At 37.2% G+C, this 21,844-nt stretch overlaps 1 protein-coding gene across 1 annotated transcript; it reads left to right on the plus strand.

Annotated features, from left to right (window-relative positions):
- The first annotated feature begins 15,827 nt into the window (after positions 1 to 15,827).
- On the plus strand, positions 15,828 to 18,693 carry LOC136210674 (leucoanthocyanidin dioxygenase-like). Its single transcript, XM_066002045.1, has 2 exons — positions 15,828 to 16,376; positions 18,033 to 18,693. The coding sequence occupies exons 1-2, from the start codon at positions 15,871 to 15,873 to the stop codon at positions 18,595 to 18,597; spliced, it is 1,071 nt and encodes a 356-aa protein (XP_065858117.1). The 5' UTR covers positions 15,828 to 15,870; the 3' UTR covers positions 18,598 to 18,693.
- The last annotated feature ends 3,151 nt before the right edge of the window (positions 18,694 to 21,844 follow it).

Below are 21,844 nucleotides of genomic sequence, written 5' to 3' on the forward strand. Positions count from 1 at the left end.
GTTAAATAAGTCGTAATGATTTCGTTTTAACTCGTGGAGTGACAAAAAAAAAATTGTCCAATTCATAATGGTTGTGTTTGAAATTTTTACCCTAAGCCTTTGGTGATCTAGAATATTAGATGAATTAAGGATATTATATTTAGCTAAAGGTATTTTTCAACTAAAAATCACACTTTCTCTCAAACTAATTTTTCTAAAATGTATCATCTCGTACACAACCCAACATAGAGTAGTGGTGCTAGATTTTCGAAGTAGGAAATGTATAAGAAAACAAACACCTCAAGTAGAGACTAAGATTAAGTGGTGGAAATTGCAAGGGGAGAATCAACAAAAATTTGTGGATGAGATGACCAAAAAAGATATTTGGACTTGCAATATGGATTCAGATATAGATTCAATATGGAATAAGATGGAGCATAGTATAAGGGAAGTAGCGAAGGAAGTTCTAGGGGAATCTAAAGGTAGCATGCCACCGGGTAAGGACACATCTTGGTGGACAGAAGAAGTACGACAAGCAGTAAAGAGTAAGAGAGAATCCTATAAACTATTGGGGAAATGTAGGAGTGACGAGAACTACGAAAAATACAAAGAGGCTAAAAGGGAAGTAAAGAAGGTCATACGAGATGCTAGAGCAAAGGTGAATCGGGATCTGTATACAAGATTGGATACGAAAGAAGGGGAAAGAGACATATATAGAATTGCTCGGATGAGAGATAGGAAGACGCGAGATCTCGGAAAAGTTAAATGTGTGAAGGATGTGGACCAGAAAGTCCTAGTTGGAGATAAGGATATCAAGGAACGATGGAGGTCCTATTTTGATGACTTATTTAATAGAGATCGCCAACAAGATGTTGGAGATATAAGTATCCATCACGATATGATAAATCATGAATGCCTGCGGAGAATTCAAAAGGGTGAAGTCAAAATGGCATTAAGTAAGATGAAGTTGAAGAAAGCAGTAGGACCTGATGGCATCCCTATTGAGATTTGGAGATGTTTGGGAGAAAGAGGAATCGAATGGTTGACGACGTTCTTCAACAAAATTTGGAGAAACAATAAGATGCCATCAGAATGGAGGAAAAGTACCTTAATCCCTTTGTATAAGAACAAAGGCGATGTCCAAGATTGTGCCAACTATCGGGGAATCAAATTAATGAGTCACACTATGAAACTTTGGGAGCGAGTGATTGAACAAAGGCTAAGGAGGACGGTGAAGATCTCGGAAAACCAGTTTGGCTTTATGCCGGGAAGATCAACTATGGAAGCCATCCATCTAATGAGACAATTAATGGAGCACTATCGAAATAAGAAGAAAGACTTGCATATGGTTTTCATTGACTTGGAGAAAGCATATGATAAGGTACCAAGGGAAGTACTTTGGTGGGCCTTGATAAGGAAAGGCATTTCGCGGAAATATATTGACATCATAAAGGACATGTATGAGGGAGTATGCACGAGTGTACGTACTAGTGTTGGGAAAACTGAAGAGTTTCCTATTACGATTGGAGTGCATCAAGGTTCCGCACTAAGCCCATTTCTTTTTGCCATCGTTATGGATGAACTAACAAGTTCACTTCAAGATGGTATACCATGGTGCATGCTGTTTGCAGATGATATTGTGTTGGTTGATGAGACGAAAGAAGGAGTGGAGATGAAGTTGGAACTATGGAGGCAAACTCTAGAATCTAGAGGCTTTAAGTTGAGTCGAAGTAAGACAGAATATTTGGAGTGTAAGTTTAGCGGCCGTAGGAGTAGGGAGGCAGGGACAATCACCCTAGATGGGAGAGTTGTTCAGGCCTCGGATTGCTTCCGGTATTTAGGATCTATTATCCAAACGGATGGAGAAGTAGATGGAGATGTTGCCCATAGGATTAAAGCTGGTTGGTCGAAGTGGAAGAGTGCTACGGGTTTCCTTTGTGATCCCGGCATGCCTAATAGATTGAAGGGAAAATTCTACCGGACGGCAATTAGACCAGCATTGTTATATGGTACGGAGTGTTGGGCAGTGAAACACTGCCACATCCATAAGATGTCGGTGGCGGAGATGCGTATGTTGAGATGGATGTGTGGTCACACGAGAAAGGACCGGGTGCGTAATGAAATAATTAGGACAAAAGTAGGGGTTACATCTATTGAGAATAAAATGAGAGAAAACCGACTAAGGTGGTTTGGCCATGTGAGACGTAGAGCGCTTGATGCGCCGGTTAGGAGAACCGAAGAGTGGCAAAGGGATGTAGTGGTGAGGGGTAGGGGAAGACCTAAGCAAACTTGGAGGAGGGTGATCGAGAGTGATATGAGTTTATTGGGAATTGAGGAAAATATGGTAGTGGATAGGACGGAGTGGAGGGAGCGAATCTGTGTCGCTGACACGACTTGATTTTCACGGTTTTATATGATGGTTCATGTTAGCCGACCCCGAATCATTTCGGGACTAAGGCTTTGTTGTTGTTGTTGTTGTATCATCTCGTACGTTGCGATTGTTACATGTTAGATTTTTTTTTTGAGTACCTTCAATTGTTACATGTTAGATTTTTTTCTTGAGTACGTTACAATTATTACATGTTAGATTTTTTTTCTATATGTAGTGCAGCCCCATCGAGCTTTCGTTCCTGGCTCCGCTACTGGCCAATATTAAAGATAAAATTGCACCATTTTAAACGTTAGAGGTAAAATTATCCTTCACTATAAATGTTAGGTATTTTTCCATCTTATCTCATATTTTTTCTATTAACATAATTTTTAACAGTTAAAAATTTAAATAGACAAATACATAGGCTAGTTTTTATTTTATTTATTTATTTATTCATTTTGCATCTAAGACTAAAGAGACAGTAAAGAGACTTCTCTCCACTTTTTCTTCTCATTACTTTTTCTTCTTTTCAGATATGATCATTTCCACTACCATCACCGTGACCATCACCTTTTCAGATTTATTTAGAGGAAGAAGAAGGAAGATTGTCTTCCTTCTTTCTTCTCTCATTTATATTTTAATCTTCGTTTTTAGTTTTAGTTTTATCTTTTCTTATTAGTTTGATGTCTATATACCTTCTTAAACTTTTTTTTCGTTAGATTTACACATGTGGGCTATTTTTTTTTTTTGATAGGCACAGGAAAGAAAAAAAAAAACACAAAAAAACTAGCCTGGGATTAGCCTAGAGAAGCTAACCCCAATCCTATCATCTAACAGAAGAGACGAGAGAAAAGAAGGGGGGTCCGAAAGGGTAGTAACACCTAACGTCCCCTCATGACCAGCAGCAGCCATCCGATCTGCAACACGGTTCTGCTCTCTGAAAATATGAGTGAAATCTAAGGTCTCAAAGGAGGAGCGAAGCCTATTAATAGCTCTGATAAGGTTGCGGCTTCTGGTACCAATGGCATGATCATCAGAAATCAGTTTGATGGCCTCCATATTATCAGACTCCACAGAGAGCCTCTTAACGCCCAGCCTAATCGCAAGCTTGATACCAGAGAGAATACCCCAAAGCTCTGCAGAGAAGGAAGAACCCAACCCCAAATTCTGGGTGAACCCAGAAAGCCAGGCTCCCCATTCGAGAAGAACTCAGCACAGATTGGCAAGAACACAGTTTTATTACCAAAAATCTCCTCGTTTCTCCACTTCCAAACTTGGTGACAGACAATAGCAAAGAGAATGTCACCATGTTCCATGTAAGACAGTAACTTTCCACTAATACCATCAGAGAACCAGTCATTCACAGAGTGGGCCATGAAAGAAGAGAGGATATGGTGAGGAAGAATTTGTTTCCAAATCTCCTTACTTTTAGGGCAGTCCCTAAGGGCATGGCACAAAGTTTCAACATGGCCTCTACATCTACTGCAATCTCCAGAAACCGCCAGATGCCGTCTGTGCCTATCCGAATTAGTAAGCAATATGTCCTTAACCCCCAGCCACAGGAAGCTCCTAACACGGTAAGGGACTTTGAGGGCCCAGATAGACTTCCAAGTGTCCGAGGGAGGATCACACCTGTTAAGGGTAAGAGCTTCAAAGGCAGACTTGCAAGAATAAACTCCCTTATTAGTCAGCGCCCAGCAATGTCTATCCATGTCTTCCTCTTGATTGCTAACCTTCACTCCCTGAATTCTAAGGAGGGTCTCAAGGCTTAAGAAACTATCAAACTTAGGCCAGATCCAGTCCCCTTCAGAGTCAACCACATCGGCTATCCTCCAGTTACGGATGTCCCTAAGCGGGGGGTGAGAACACACATCTATTAAAGGTTTGTCCCCAATCCAGGTGTCAAACCAAAAACTAATGGATTTACCATTACCCACCTCCAGACCAACTCCCAGGCAGAACGCTGCAAAAACGGCGCTGAGACCTTTCCAGAGGAAAGAGCAATTGACGACTCTCTCCTTAGGGCCCCCGAAGATTTTGTCCTTCCGGTACTTACCACAAAGAAGGCGAACCCAAAGAGAGGAGGGGTCTTGCCACATACGCCAAAGGAGCTTCATTAATAAAACTTTGTTATTATCCTTAGCTTTCCTAATGCTCAGCCCACCAGAAGCTTTTGGCTGACACACCTCACTCCAAGGCACTAGATGAATCTTTCTTCCCTCCGCGGCTTCCCCCCACAGGAATCTACAGTTAATCTTATCAAGATCATTAAGCACAGGACCCGGAAGCTTACAAGCCTGCATGATGTGATTGGGAGCAGCACAATTAACTGATTGGATTAGCGTGAGGCGGCCCGCGAGAGACAGAGTCTTGGCTTTCCACGAGGCACACTTTGTATTGGGGGGCGATTTTTATGTATTAAATGCATAAAGAAATTAATTTGATTTTAAGCAATCCTAATTAGATTATGATTGTGAATTAAATTAATTAAAAGATAAATAAGTTAGGAGGTTTAATGAGATTAAATTGCTCATATTATTATCCTAAAAGGTTATTATTATTATTTTTATATTCAGATATAATTATAGATAATAAATCAGAATTATATTCCGAATTAAATTCTTATTCAGTAACCTAATTCTATCTAACTAGGGTTTAGATACAAGAGAGTATATATACCCCCTCTATATGTAAATTTTGGCCAACCCTAGTCTGCCATAGAGAGAGAATTTCGACCCCCATAGTTGAGGACGAGATCATTCATCGCTTCCTCCCGATTCAATTGATTTTCATCTCTTTCTCTTATTCCTTGATCTTGTGTTGATTTATTAGAGACAATCTATTCTTGATTGCTTTTACACGGTTGATATCTAACTTGATTTTGGATTGTGTTTTTGTCTTGTGCTTGGGAACTCGGAGTAAGAGTTGTAAGCACTTCGATTGCAACGGTAGATAGAACTTCAAAAGGTATTTCCTTCTATCCTTCTTTATATGAAATAACAATTAACGGATCTTGGGTTAATGGAAAAAGGTTAAATTTTTTATATTTCCGCTGTCATACGTTAGCCTATTTTCCTTCATTCATAGTATTCCATACAACCACTTCCAATAAGTTTATACGAAAAAATAAAGAAAATTATTTAGCTATTCAATTTTGCTTTACCATTCTGAAAGCTCTTTATATCTGTTTAATATGGACGGATGGGGAGAACACCTTACATTAGCTCGAATTTAAGTTCATTTTTCTTATTAAGACATGTACTTGTAGTTAGTTTGACAATGTCAAACTTATATTTTTGTGTTTGGTTTGGTCCGCCAGGTATAGTAATCAATCACATTTAGTCCCTAACATTTAACAACCAATCATATTTGGTCAAATTTAGACATAAGGAGATTTGTTAATCATGCGTGAGATGATTTCTAATCGGTTGGAGAAGAACTAGTTCGGATGTCTATTGATAGCTCTCTGTCCCAACCTTTAATTAAAAAAAAAGCAAATTGATGAATATTATAACAATTGCCTTGTGATTAACAATCATCAAATGCAAACATTTAATGAGTCTTTTATATACTCGTTAATTTTCATTTCAATTGAACTAATTGATTACTACACCGGGAATAATGTCACACACAAATTTTTGATAAGTTAGGGGCTAAATAGTGTTTCAACCCTATAGGGAAGTGGTTCTACACTAGTGGAAAAAGGGCCAGTTGCATTGGCCATAGCGTGATGCAAAAGCCCTCGATGCAAATGCATTTCCACTGGCCATTTAGGGCCATCATGTAGGCCATGATGCAAAAGTCCTATACGCAAATGGAGAGAGATATGGTAAAAGGCGAGGTGTAAGAGTGAGATTGGGTAAAAAAAATTCTTAAAAAAATAAATAAAATGACAAAAAAAACCTTATGACCATTTGACTAAAACTTGCCATGTCATCATTTTCTTACGGTGTTAGTTTTTTTCCCTGTTTGCTAACGGAATGAATCTCATTGTATCTGTTTGCAAACTTTTAAACCATATAGTTTATATTTGAAAATAGCCCAAACCACATGGTTTATTTTTATACTTTTCCCTTAAATAAAATATGATATATTTTATTTAATGAATATTAATTTTGAGCATAGGCTTCCAAAGTATTTTTAGGGAGAGGCTGTTAACACAGCATGCTACATTCTTAATAGGGCTCTAGTTAGACCTATTCTCAAGAAAACCCCCTATGAACTTTGGAAAGCACGAAAGCCAAATATTGGATACTTTCATGCCTTTGGCTGTAGATGTTTTATTTTAAATACCAAAGATAGCTTAGCAAAGTTTGATTCAAAAGCTGATGAGGCTATCTTTTTGGGCTACTCAACAAACAGCAAAGCATACAGAGTTTTTAATAAGCGAACTCAAGTTTTAGAAGAGTCAATACATGTAGAGTTCGATGAAACTGACCCTGCAGGTAGATACCAGCCGCTGACCGAAGATCATCCAAACTCAGTAACCATCGCTGACCCAGAACCAGCTACTAAGTCATTCACGAAAAGGCTGACCAAGAGTAAGAGTGAACCTAAGATTACTTTTACTGACCCATCTACTTCTGCAGAGATTGTTGAAACAGGAACAGCACAAGACATAAATCTACCCAAAGAAATAAGGATTCCAAGAGGGTACTCTGAAAGTGCAATCCTTGATTCTGCTGGGAATACCCTGATGACAAGGAATCAACTCAGGAAGTACCTCAGCAATGTTGCTTTCGTCTCAGTACAAGAACCGAAGAATTTCGCTGAAGCTGAGTACGATGAATTCTGGATGAACGCAATGCAAGAGGAGCTCGATCAATTTCGAAGAAATGATGTATGGGAGTTAGTGCCTCATCCAAAGAGTCAAAAGACCATCGGAACAAGATGGGTCTTCAGGAATAAGATGGACGAACAAGGAAACATAGTCAGGAACAAAGCAAGGATTGTAGCTCAGGGCTACAGTCAGCAAGAAGGTATAGACTACGGTGAGACCTTTGCCCCAGTGGCAAGGCTAGAGGCAATTAGAATATTATGTGCATATGCATCTTACATGAATTTTAAATTATTCCAAATGGATGTCAAAAGTGCATTTCTTAATGGAGTTATAAACGAGGAGGTTTATGTAAATCAACCTCCAGGTTTTGAGGACCCTAAGTTCCCAAACCATGTTTACAAACTCAAAAAGGCTCTGTACGGCCTCAAGCAAGCACCACGTGCTTGGTATGAGAGACTGACCAGTTTCCTGCTGACTAGAAATTACGTCAGGGGTAAAGCTGATACAACCTTATTCATTAAGAAAAAGGGTAAAGATACCCAGCTGGCCCAGATTTATGTTGATGATATAATATTTGGTGCAACTAACGAATCAATGTGCAAGGAGTTTAGCAAACAAATGCAGACTGAGTTTGAAATGTCTATGATGGGAGAACTCAACTTCTTCTTCGGTCTTCAAATTAAACAAGGAAAGAATGGCATCTTCATCAGTCAAGCCAAATATGCCAAGGAGATCTTAAAGAAATATGACTTGGAAAATTGCAAGCCAATATCCACTCCTATGGGCACTGACACTGTCCTCTACGCTGATAAGAATGGTAAGTCAGTAGACAGCAAGTTATATCGAGGTATGATAGGCTCTCTACTTTACTTAACAGCCAGTAGACCGGACATTCAGTTTTCAGTATGCTACTGTGCTAGATATCAATCTAACCCTAAGGAATCTCATTACATTGCTGTAAAAAGAATCCTTAGATATTTGCAAAGCTCAGTGAACGCAGGTTTGTGGTATACAAATACTCATGATTTTACACTCATCGGATACACTGACGCTGACTATGGACGAGATAAGCTGGAACGAAAAAGCACCTCTGGAGGATGCCACTTCTTAGGAAGCTGTTTTGTATCCTGGTTCAGCAAAAAGCAGGCGTCAGTAGCCTTGTCCACCACTGAAGCTGAGTACATTGCTGCTGGTCATTGTGTTGCTTAAGTCCTATGGATCAAGCAACAACTTGAAGATTATGGTGTTCAAACGAAGACAATTGAAGTCAAATGTGACAACAAAAGTGCAATTGATCTTTCCAAGAACCCAATTCAACACAGCAGAATGAAGCATGTCAGCATCAGACATCACTTCATTAGAGACCATGTACTCAAGGGTGAGATCAAGCTGACCTTTGTCCCAACGGACGAACAGCTTGCAGATATCTTCACGAAGCCACTCGCCCGTGAGCAGTTCAGCATACTAAGAGAAGCAATTGGTATGTTTAATCCTCTTCAGTAAATTCCTGTGCTAAATGAATATGAATGCTGAGTGAATTACATGCTGAATGATTTATTGTTTGCTGAGTAACTCATCGAAACTGACTGGATATACAATACTGAGTAAACTTGCACGCTGAGTAAATTAGTTTAGAACTTGAACTTAAAATCATCCTTAAATACTGCACTGACCACTCAGAATATCAAACACTTGACATTCTAAATACTGAGTGATTAATCCGTTAGCATAAATGCAAAGCACGCGTATAGCCTAGGATGACGTATTCGCCGTAATGTGTCATAAATGCCAAGATCGTTGTCGGTACATGATCCCAAGGCAAAACTGACACATGGATTCGATTAAGATCCACACCGTTCATTTCGTCTATAAATTATGGGTATTTCCCCATCTTTTACTCTTTACGCTTAATCATTCTAAGGCAAAGAATACTCTCTCTCTCTCTTAAATCTTTCTAAAACCTTTCCCATCTTCGAACTATGACTAAGATTTCCTGCAATGTCTCCGGTTCCGGCCACCAAAAGTCCAGCTCCGATGAACCTTCACGAAACCCTTCTACACCGAGCAAGGGTAAAACTGGCCAAACTTCTGGCCAAGGGAAAGTTGTTAAGATCAGGACCTATTCCAAGGTCTTCGAAAATGTCCGCGAATGGAAGGTTGAGCCCTCCAGATGGGTCTCTGAGCATTTCGTACAACATGAACAACCATTTGCCGAATGGATTTCCAAGAACGAATGGACTGGGTTGTTCTCAGTTCGGGATGAAACCTATCCTGACTTAGTGAGGGAATTCTACCACAACCTCAAAGTAGCCAGTGATACCACCGACTATCTCTGCACTGAGGTAAAAGGGAAAACCATCTTCATCAACCCCCTCTACATAGGAAATCTCCTCCAGCTGAAAACTGAGGGAGCAAGGCTGAGGAAGTCAGGAGATCAGGACAAGACTGATTATGTCCATTCCTTCTGCAAACCTAAGGGTTACTCAGGAGAGGTCTCAGCATCTTCAATGGGTCATCACCAGAAGATGGCTCACTACCTGCTGAGCTATTTTATTTACCCAAAGATCAACTGCACTACATCAGCAACAAACTTTGAATAGTGCTTCATATGGCACATGCTGACGTACACCCCCATCAACATGCCGGTCTTCTTAGTTGCTAGGTTTCTACGCAGCACGGGTACGCTGAGGTTTGGGTCACTCATAACTCGAATTCTTCTTGACCATAAGATTGATCTCGAAGGCGAGGAATCCTTCAAAGGAACTGAGATCACAGCTGCCTCGCTAAGGGCACTGAAATTTGGGCAGCCCTTGAAGAAAGGAAAAGCTGCTGCTGCTGCTGCTGGCCAAACTGAGGAAACTGTTGCTGAGCCTAAGAAAGGGAGAAGAACTAAGGCTCCAGCTTCTCACAAGAGAAAATCTACTGAGTCACCAAATGTTGAGTCTCTTGCAAAGAGGCAGAGGTTAGCTGGAAAGTCAGCTGAAAAGAGAACCAGGCAAGATGAGCCTGGAACTGAGGAAGCTGCTGAGCTACCTCAGAAGAAGCAAAAGACTTCAACACTAGCACCTCTGGACGTTATACCGACCCACTTTATTGTACCGGGTGATTCTCATTTCACTCAATGCCAAGGTACTGATGCTACGGAAACTGAGGTCCAGTTAGATGACCACTTCATCTCCCAAGTTGAGGAAGAACTTGACGGAGATAGTTCTGAGGAGGAAGAGGAAGAAGAAGAAACCAGCGGTCAGGATGGCGCTGAGGATTCAGAAGAAACTGCCAGCGAAATTGAAGCTAAGGATGCTAACACTAGGTTAGCTGGTGAAAATGTGCAAACTGACACCGAGTTAGCTGCTGGAGTTGAGCAAGTTGAGGAAGCTGACCAGACCCATACTGAGCAAAAGGAACCTTCTCCTACTCACTCAAAAGAACCTGCTCATCATACCACTCCACCACGTAGAAGGCAAAAGATGGTTAAGGCTAGTGAGGTGATGGTCAGTGAACTTCCTGTGCAATCACCATCTATTCCTGAACTTGTCCTCTCTAAGATAACAAAGGACCCTTCTACTGTTCAACTAAAGTTTTTCAAACGGCCATCAACTTCCTCTACTACAACCCCGTTGGAAAAACAAGCCTCTGTTTCTTCTCAACAGGAACATGCCGACCATAACACTTCAACCACTTCAACAAGTCAGGTTGAACCAACCACTGTCCATGCTGTCTCCTCAAGCATGGTGCTGACTCCCCATCTTTCTGCTGTCAGCACAAACAGTGTTCGGGTTATGTCTTCCATCAACAACCTCTTTGCTGATCAATCAACAATTCCTTCAACTCAAGTGCAGATTGAGCCAACTCATCCAGTCACTGACCAGGGTACTCCTTTCACTCCACTTTCTTCTGGTCATACTGATGTACATGGGGATGCCACTGAGTCCGGAAAAAAGCTCATTGACTCAGTGCAAGCACTCATCCACGATCTTCAACATTCCGCTTCGCCTGCTGCTGGATCTTCAATTCCTGAGACAACTCAGCTCTCCCAGGTCACTCTACTTCTCAACGAAGTCAAGGGACTCAAGGATCTGCTGAATGTCGTCTTGTCATTCCAAGCCCAGCAAGCTAAGCAGGATTCACTTGCCAAGTTGGCAGAGATACAGCTGTCAACAATTCAACATCTGAACTCTCTCTATCAGCAAGTTCAGAAGTTGTCTGCTATGAACACTGACTACGCCACTTCCTCAGAACTCAAGATGCTTTTTGCTCAGCTTCATACTGAGCAACTTAAGACAAATGAGCAAATGGTGTCCTATAGTCAGTGCTCAGTCGAGCAAATCGGTGAGGCCATCAGGCTACTTAACCTCAACAAACAAGAGATGGATACTGACGCGTTGAAGCAGAATGAGTTGCTATCTCTCGCACAGCAATCCTTCAATCACATCCGTCATAATAATATCCAGCGTCATCATTATGACTCAGCTCTCTTGAAAACTTTCCACCAAGTCTTTGCTGGCCTCTCTGAAGCTCTCATCTGGCAAGCCAAAGCTCAAGCTTTCAGTGTAAATATGCTCAGTGCTGCTGATCTTCGCGTACCCGTCGAAGTATCAGCTGATGGAGTTGCCATTTTTGATGGCGTAAATGAGAGTGCTGACAAACTAAAAGAGCTTTCACAAGAACTTTCTCGTGCTGTCTTAACCGATGCGTTCAAGCTCCCTGAAGTTGACAAAACGGGGGAGAAAGCGCAAGCTGCTAGAGCTCAGCATGAGCAACGTCAGTACGAGAGAAGTCAGTCACAGGGCAAGAGAAAGAAATAGATAGGCTAGGTCTTAACATTTGTAATCTATGTGCTATGTTTATTTCTTTTGCTGTGTAACTGCTGACTTCTATCAATATATCATACTTACTTTTCTTATTCAAATCCTGAGTTATGATATATGCTTTTAAGTACTGAGTCATTATGTATCTTCAATTAAATCAGATATGTTTAAAACTTGTAATATTGACTAAATGATATGCTGATAACATGTTTGACATGAACCTATATACTTATGAAATATTCTGATAAGAACTCATTGAACAAATTACTCAGCACGCGCTCTATATGTTTAAACCTTCCGCTTACCACTGAGTAAATAGAATATGTGATATAGCTGACCTATACCTAAAAACTGACCTTAGACTTACTCATTTAAATCCTTAAATGTTTTAAGTAAAACTAAGTCAGTAGCTCAACCCTTACGGGGGAGTTTGCTAAAGTATATTAGGTCAACTATCATGGGGGAGCTCATACTGAGTTCCTTGCTGAATAGTTTTGCCAACATCAAAATGAGGGAGTTTGTTGAAACACCTTTCCACATAATTTTGATTTGACAAAATTGTTTAAGTATAATATATATACATATTCTAAACACACTAAGTTTAAATGCTTTGATTTAATTCTACTAATGTGTTTGTTCAATGTTGAGTTAAAATATTATAAGACATAAGAATCGAAAGGCCCAAGCCCACTACGGAAGCCAAGGCCCAAGTCAAACAACTCAGTACACTCGGCCCGCGTATGTCAAGACGTTGCCGTTTTTGTTCAAAACGCAACTCAGCAATCGGAAGGATCTAGAAGACCTTCGGGAACAACTTCAAGATGAAGCTGCTGAGTAGTCTCGACAAAGCGTACAAGACAGCAGCTGGCAAAGGAAAACTTCCAGACAAAGTGTTTCCTCTTTTAGCAAAGTTCAGACGACACAGTATGCTGTCCAGTTGACTTTACCATAAAAAGAGAGACCATCTGCTGAGCTGACCGAGGACAAAAGATACACGATTGTGATTGGCCGAGAGCTCTGTACAAGTCAGGATGACAATGACACATAGCCGTTTCCCTCCAACGGTTAATTCGAAATTCGAAATGACCGACGACCCAGACGTCTCTATAAATAGTGCCATCACAAGCTTCACAATATATAGAACTTGATCAAGCAGTTACGCTGACCAAATCTCTACACAAGTTCTGCAAGCAAGAAGCAAAGCAAATTCTTACACTACATTTCTCATATCTGTGTAAAAGTCTAGAGTGATTGTTAAATCGTCTAAAGTGTCTTAGCACATCTTTGTATTAGGACAAAACACTTATCATTTCTAGAGATAGAAAGGAGAGGCTGAGTACTCGGTTTTAAGTACTCAGCGAGAGATTAGGATTGAGTAGAAGTATACAGGAAGGTACTCTTGTCATACTCAATTGCTGATATTGTAAAGGGTTTGAGGCTCTACCTTTAAAGAGCTCAGTAGAGTATTTGAAATCTCGGAACGTGTTCCGGGGACAGGACGTAGGCTTAGAAGAAGCCGAACCTGGATAAATCTGCTGAGTGAAGTATTTCTTACCTTAACTCCTTATTTATATTGCTTGCTTTAAATAATCAAAACTGACCAAGCAAAGAGGTCAAGTTGAGTTGTGCGCGTTGAACGTCTGAGCTCAGGAATAGACTCTAAGTGCTATCTCCTGACTCAAGCTAAGAAACTGACCTAGTCACCTGTTGACTAAGCCAGTATCTTACTGTTTACTCAGCGTCGCTGTTCAAACATTTTTCTTTAGAAAAAGAAGTGTGCCTAAATTATAAAAAAGTTTAAATAGTTCCTAACCTCCCCTTAGAACTATACTTGCAACTAAACAAGGGACCAACAAATAGGACATTCGATGAGTTGAGGGGGTAAAATGAACAATTTGGACAAGTTAAGGGGTTGGGGAAGCATTAGGCATTTTCTAAACCAGCTTTATCTTACACGCATGCATGCATGCTCTTAACTGTTTAACAATGACACCGCTTTTTCATTCTTTTATTTTTTAAGATAAGCTACAAAATAAATATTCATAACATTCATGAGTTTTTTAAGATGAATTTTATTTTATTTTTACGTTTAAAATGGTATAATTTTATTCTTAATATTAGTATCCAAAAATAATTTTACCTTTAACGTTGATAAATTGGATTAAATCAAATTGTGTCTTCTCAATCTTAAATCTTATCACCTGAATTACAGTTTATTTGATCACATACCAGTAACAGATTACAAACATATATATATATATATATATATATATATATATATATATACACATATATATGGAAAAAAATTGAAAAAAAAATAATAATCATTTTATACGAGTTGGATAAAAAAAATCAAGATATTTCGTCGAATTAAAAATATTAATCTCTAATTATATATATTTTTTTTAAATTTGCGCAATGCGCTTACATTACAGAAGAAAGAAAAATCTCCACCAGACCCGGATGTGATTCGAACCCATGACCTCCCAAGGCATAGGTAAGCTCTCAACCACTAGGCTAAGAGCTTCACTACTTAATCTCTAATTCTATTATGAAATTTAAAAATATAAAAAATAGAACCAATTAATATGCAACTGATGCTGAATACGAGAATAAAATATCTATACTAGTAAGATCTGAAATTGATCAAATTTTCCAACTTATATATAAAATTGGCCTTGATTCTCAACGTTAAACGTAAAATTGCATCAATTTAGAAATAAGGTTACTCTTGACTTTAATCTTAGAGCAATTGTTTTGCCTCAGCCATTCACTTTTTCTATTAATGCATATACACGTATTCTTCAATTTCATATCAAACACATAAATTTTACATGCATATATATGTCCTAATACATTTCTAGCTTGTTGTACATGTCTAAAAAAATTCAATAGTCCCTTTATACTTTCAAAACACCATATTTATCATTTGAACGGGTTTAAAGTGATATATTGATTCTTTAAAATTTTTAAAGTAACCTTTTGTCGTCCTAAACTTACTAACAATTTCATTCGCCTCATGAACTTGTTTAAAGTGTAAACATTGCAATTTTACCAAATTGGCCATTTACTCTACTACATGAATTTTAGTGAGTTAATAAGTCATTTAACCAAGTTTAGAAGGTAAATGAGATATTTTCAAAGTATAGGAAACTGTTGAATTTTCTAAACAAGTAGAAGACGCTAGTAACTTATTAGTTTTATACTGTATACAGTAATTTTCATCTAGCCAGTGCCTATAGTTATTTTTTTCAAAAAACCAAATGTGGTGAATTGGTCAGTGGGAGAAAAAGTACGGAACAAAATCAGGGAAAACTACAACGTTTTTATAAAACGTGATTGTAATCAAAGACCAATTCAAATTAATAAAAACACCTAATTAAATAATTTAACTATTAAATATCATCACCACACCAGTCCGGTTCAATTAGATGGTGGTGCACGCATATATAAGATGAAAACATCATATAGATACTCACTCTTTCATAAAAGTAGAGCCCCTTAGACCACAACCAAATAAGTAAGACATCTCAATATAAACACTTCCATAAAATGAGAAACTTAATGCGTATCACCAATTAAATCCCAATGTAGAGCCCTTTGCCGATAAATATTGATGTGCCATTATTATTATTATTATTATTATTATTATCATAACAAAGAATATTGAATTTGAATATTTGAGAGTTGGTTTAGACATAGGGAGATGGAAATCCCTCGTGCTTACCCTCCATTCAAATATACTTGTTTCATCCACCACTACTATTATCACGTGTACACTTGCCCTACCAAATAAAATAAAAAAACAAGAAAAAATAGCAACATCTTAATTCATTTTCTATTAACTATTTAAACCCCCAAATTATTCTTATAAAAATACACAAAAAGCTTCCACTTAAGAACATATACCATACCATATTTGAGTAATAAGAATGGTGATTCCAATTTCTTCTTCTAGGGTTGAAAGCTTATCAGGCAGTGGAATTCAATCAATCCCAAAAGAATACATTCGCTCAAAAGAAGAACTAGCAAACATAGGAAATATATTTGAAGAAGAAAAGAAAGAAGAAGGTCCTCAAGTTCCAATCATTGATTTGGAAAAAATTCATTCAGAAGATCAAATTGTGAGAGAAAAATGCAGGGACGAATTTCTGAGGGCTGCAAAAGAATGGGGTGTTATGCATCTTGTTAACCATGGAATTTCTGAAGATCTTATTAATGGTGTCAAGAAAGCTGGACAGGGTTTCTTTGAACTCCCTGTTGACGAAAAAGAAAAGTATGCAAATGATCAAGCTTCTGGCAAGATTCAAGGCTATGGAAGCAAACTTGCTAATAATGTTTCTGGCCAGCTTGAGTGGGAGGATTATTTCTTTCATCTTATATTCCCCGAAGAGAAGCGCGACTTGTCGATTTGGCCGAAAACTCCGGCCGAGTACACGTAAGTATTCGTTTGGATTACGTCTTTTTGTTTTATCTCGAAGCGATTAATCGGATCTAATTATATATTAAAAAAAGTGTTTTGGTGGATATTCTAGGTTATATTAAAAAAAAAATCAATTTTTGAACTTAAGATGATAGGGAACTATAAAAATAATTACTTGGTTTGAGTCATTTTGAAATATAAACTGTGGTTTAAAAGTTGATAAATAAGTACTGTGAGGTTGATTCTGGTAGCAAACATAATACAAACTGACTAACAGTGTTAAAAAATTGTGAAATGAACTTCAATAGATGCTTGAGATTTGAATTGAAGATGTGAGCTTGGAATGTATGGAATATGTGGAAGATGAGAACTTTAGGAGTGAGTGAGAAATGAGGTGTAAGATAGTGATTTGGTAGGAAAAAGAAAATAAAAATACTCATTTGTCCTTTGTTTGCTAACAGAATCGTTTAATTATTTAATAAAGTGTTTTTTTTGAAATGAAAATGTTAGAAGTTTGCGCCGTCGACAGGGATCAAACTCGGATCACCCGCGTAACAGACTGGAATTCCTTTTTTTGGTTTATACTTTATAGTAAATGAAAATGATTTTATATATGAGGTCATTTTTTCTCCTTAACAATATATTGAAAGTTATACATGACATAATTAAGTCGGTATAGATGGTGTGCTCGTTAATAATAAAGGGATTCTTGTGATATTCTCACTTATACTTGTTCGTAAGCTTGTGGATCTATTCAAACCCGTTTCTAATGGATTGAATTTGAACATATCTATTTAAGAATTAGTCCTATCCGATTTGAACCCGCTTAAACTCGCACATAAAATGAATAATGGTTATATAAAATTATTTTTGTTGAGTTTATTAAATTAATTAACTAAATTTTGTAAGTTGTTGTATGTTTATTGTTCATGTTTATAGTTTAATATTAATTTTAAATAAACTTTTTTAATATACTAGTTTGGCCGGCTGTGTTGGGGTTGGAAATCAGTTTTCCTACTTTACTCAAGCTCCATGTAAATATTAATGCGAGCTGGATTGAGTTTGAAATTCTTATCTTAATCGAACCCGCAAGGCCGGCCCTGGGCATAGGTCCAGGGTGCGCCGGCCTAGGATCCAGGACTGGAAGAGACCAAAAAAAAAAAAATTTAGTCTTTATATATATATATATATATGAAATTTAATTTTTTTTTAATATAAATAGTGATAAAATTATATATGGGTCTATTTCTTTCCGAAACCCCGTTGATAAAAAAATTAAAAGACCTATTTTGTTATGTATAAATTTTTTTATTGTTAAATGAACCCTTATTACTTATTTTGCCTAGGACCGGCCCTAGTCCGAAATCGATCCAGATGTAATACGAGTTGAGCAGGTTTAGTGTAAAATCCAATTAGGGTTGACCCAAGCACAGCCTAGCCTAGTCAAGCCCATAAACATGTCTACAGTCTCACTTGAGTTCGATTCTCGCTATTATTATTATTATTATTATTATTGAAATTTTTTATAGGTAAAATGATAAGTAGGCCTCATCAAATTTTTTTGCCCTAAGCTGCAAATACCCCCTAATCCCTAAACTTTTTTTCCCCTTTAAATTTAAGTAGACAAATATGCAATCTCTAAATTAAAGAATCTGAATTCCAAATTTGCAGTGAAGTAACAAGTGAGTATGCAAAGCAACTGAGATCCCTAGCATCAAAAATCTTATCAATACTATCACTTGGCTTGGGAGTAGAAGAAGACAGACTAGAAAAAGAAGTTGGAGGGCTTGAAGAATTGCTGCTACAACTAAAAATAAACTACTACCCAAAATGCCCTCAACCAGAACTGGCCTTAGGAGTTGAAGCACACACAGACATAAGTGCCCTAACATTCATCCTCCACAACATGGTACCAGGGCTCCAACTCTTCTATGAAAACAAATGGGTGACAGCAAAATGTGTCCCTAATTCCATCATTATGCACATTGGTGACACAATTGAGATCTTAAGCAATGGCAAGTATAAGAGCATTCTTCATAGAGGAGTTGTTAATAAGGAAAAAGTTAGGATTTCTTGGGCTGTTTTTTGTGAGCCTCCTAAGGATAAAATCGTCCTTAAACCTTTGCCGGAGATTGTTACTCAGGCTGAACCACCACTCTTTCCTCCTCGTACTTTTGCTCAACATATTGAGTATAAGTTGTTTGGGAAGAATCAAGAGACTATTATATCTAAATGATGTTCTAGCTAAAATATTAATGTTTGTGGTTTTCTATTTGGTTTGTATTATGTGATTCTCCAATCTTATTATTGATAATAAAAATTGATCTTATGTGTTATATGGTTTCATTTTACTTATTGATTTTGTATCATATCTAAATGTTTATTATGCTAATTAATTGATTACTCTTAAAAAAAATTATTAAAAAAACTAAATAAAATGATGAAAAAACCCTATGACCATTTGACTAAAACTTACCACATCATCATTTTCTTACGGTGTTAGTAATTTTTTTTCCTTGGTTGTTAACAGAATGAACCTCATTATATCTGTTTGCAAACTTTTAAAGAGATATGGTTTCATGACTATATAAAGACAACCTCTTTTAAGAACTAAATAAAGTCTAATAAAAAGAAATCTCTAAGTTTGTTTAAAGTGATTATAAAGTGTTCATACAAGCATGAAGTGAGACGAAACTTTATAATAAACTAACAAATTTAAAAACCACCCCAAGTCAAGTAATATATTTAGGATTGACATATCACTGCTGAGACTTGCATGTAACAATGTCTTCTGTCGAGACAGAAAGCTGATCTCACAAGCTTCAGATATGCAGATATCTGGACAGTTATGTGGATCCAATGAAAGGGAGTTCATTAGGATTGGGGACCCGACTTGAGATAACAGGATGGGTAGATTCATCATTGTCACATGTTCATCTCATTGGTATTAATAGGTATAAGTAATCATCAGACTCAAAGAAATGTTAATTGGTGATTCTGGATTATGGAATGTGATGCTTTGATCCTGTTGTAACACGATTCATAACAGAGATGACTCTGGGATGTGAACGACAGACGTTGGGTATCACAGGAAGTAATTGCAAGATAATTATACATTGGATTGAGCATTTGTCACTCCCGATAAACGGGAGATACGTTCAAGGATCGCTTGTGGAAGACTTGACTCTAAATCCTTGCAAGGTGATAGCTTAAGACTTGAAATACAGATTTCACTTAACCTATCTAATTGGAGTTAACTCGGCCTGTACAAGTAAAACGAACGTCTCGCTATATGTGACTTGACATTATCCATAGTCATAAGATTCAGTTCAAGGATGTAGTTGATAAAGGATCGAATTATACTGTAACTAATATGGAAAGGTCAACGACAGAATCAACCTGTCTTCTTATAGCTCTGGGGGAATGTTTCGGATTTGCTAATCACATTTCGCGTACTCATTCCGTTATGCAAAGATTAAATATAATTTTGAGAAAATTAATTTAATAGTTGCATACGGCTAGAAGCAATAAGAACCTAATGGGTCACACATAAGACTTTTGAGCCCAAAAGAGAAACATATGTTAATTAATTGATGGAATCCCAACTGAGTCCACCAAGGCCCAGTAAATAGAGGGGGGCGATTTTTATGTATTAAATGCATAAAGAAATTAATTTGATTTTAAGCAATCCTAATTAGATTATGATTGTGAATTAAATTAATTAAAAGATAAATAAGTTAGGAGGTTTAATGAGATTAAACTGCTCATATTATTATCCTAAAAGGTTATTATTATTATTTTTATATTCAGATATAATTATAGATAATAAATCAGAATTATATTCCGAATTAAATTCTTATTCAGTAACCTAATTCTATCTAACTAGGGTTTAGATATAAGAGAGTATATATACCCCCTCTATATGTAAATTTTGGCCAACCCTAGTCTGCCATAGAGAGAGAATTTCGACCCCCATAGTTGAGGACGAGATCATTCATCGCTTCCTCCCGATTCAATTGATTTTCATCTCTTTCTCTTATTCCTTGATCTTGTGTTGATTTATTAGAGACAATCTATTCTTGATTGCTTTTACACGGTTGATATCTAACTTGATTTTGGATTGTGTTTTTGTCTTGTGCTTGGGAACTCGGAGTAAGAGTTGTAAGCACTTCGATTGCAACGGTAGATAGAACTTCAAAAGGTATTTCCTTCTATCCTTCTTTATATGAAATAACAATTAACGGATCTTGGGTTAATGGAAAAAGGTTAAATTTTTTATATTTCCGCTGTCATACGTTAGCCTATTTTCCTTCATTCATAGTATTCCATACAACCACTTCCAATAAGTTTATACGAAAAAATAAAGAAAATTATTTAGCTATTCAATTTTGCTTTACCATTCTGAAAGCTCTTTATATCTGTTTAATATGGACGGATGGGGAGAACACCTTACATTAGCTCGAATTTAAGTTCATTTTTCTTATTAAGACATGTACTTGTAGTTAGTTTGACAATGTCAAACTTATATTTTTGTGTTTGGTTTGGTCCGCCAGGTATAGTAATCAATCACATTTAGTCCCTAACATTTAACAACCAATCATATTTGGTCAAATTTAGACATAAGGAGATTTGTTAATCATGCGTGAGATGATTTCTAATCGGTTGGAGAAGAACTAGTTCGGATGTCTATTGATAGCTCTCTGTCCCAACCTTTAATTAAAAAAAAAAGCAAATTGATGAATATTATAACAATTGCCTTGTGATTAACAATCATCAAATGCAAACATTTAATGAGTCTTTTATATACTCGTTAATTTTCATTTCAATTGAACTAATTGATTACTACACCGGGAATAATGTCACACACAAATTTTTGATAAGTTAGGGGCTAAATAGTGTTTCAACCCTATAGGGAAGTGGTTCTACACTAGTGGAAAAAGGGCCAGTTGCATTGGCCATAGCGTGATGCAAAAGCCCTCGATGCAAATGCATTTCCACTGGCCATTTAGGGCCATCATGTAGGCCATGATGCAAAAGTCCTATACGCAAATGGAGAGAGATATGGTAAAAGGCGAGGTGTAAGAGTGAGATTGGGTAAAAAAAATTCTTAAAAAAATAAATAAAATGACAAAAAAAACCTTATGACCATTTGACTAAAACTTGCCATGTCATCATTTTCTTACGGTGTTAGTTTTTTTCCCTGTTTGCTAACGGAATGAATCTTATTGTATCTGTTTGCAAACTTTTAAACCATATAGTTTATATTTGAAAATAGCCCAAACCACATGGTTTATTTTTATACTTTTCCCTTAAATAAAATATGATATATTTTATTTAATGAATATTAATTTTGAATTGGCATCCTAATTAGATTAGAAATTGAAATAATAATAAATAAAATCATAAATATTTATTTATTCTTATTTTAGCCGATATATATCGATGATACAGTGGATGCTAGGGTTTACTGAATATATCAAACA

This window comes from Euphorbia lathyris, chromosome 1 (genome assembly GCF_963576675.1).
Source record: "Euphorbia lathyris chromosome 1, ddEupLath1.1, whole genome shotgun sequence".
Taxonomy (NCBI): Eukaryota; Viridiplantae; Streptophyta; class Magnoliopsida; order Malpighiales; family Euphorbiaceae; genus Euphorbia; species Euphorbia lathyris.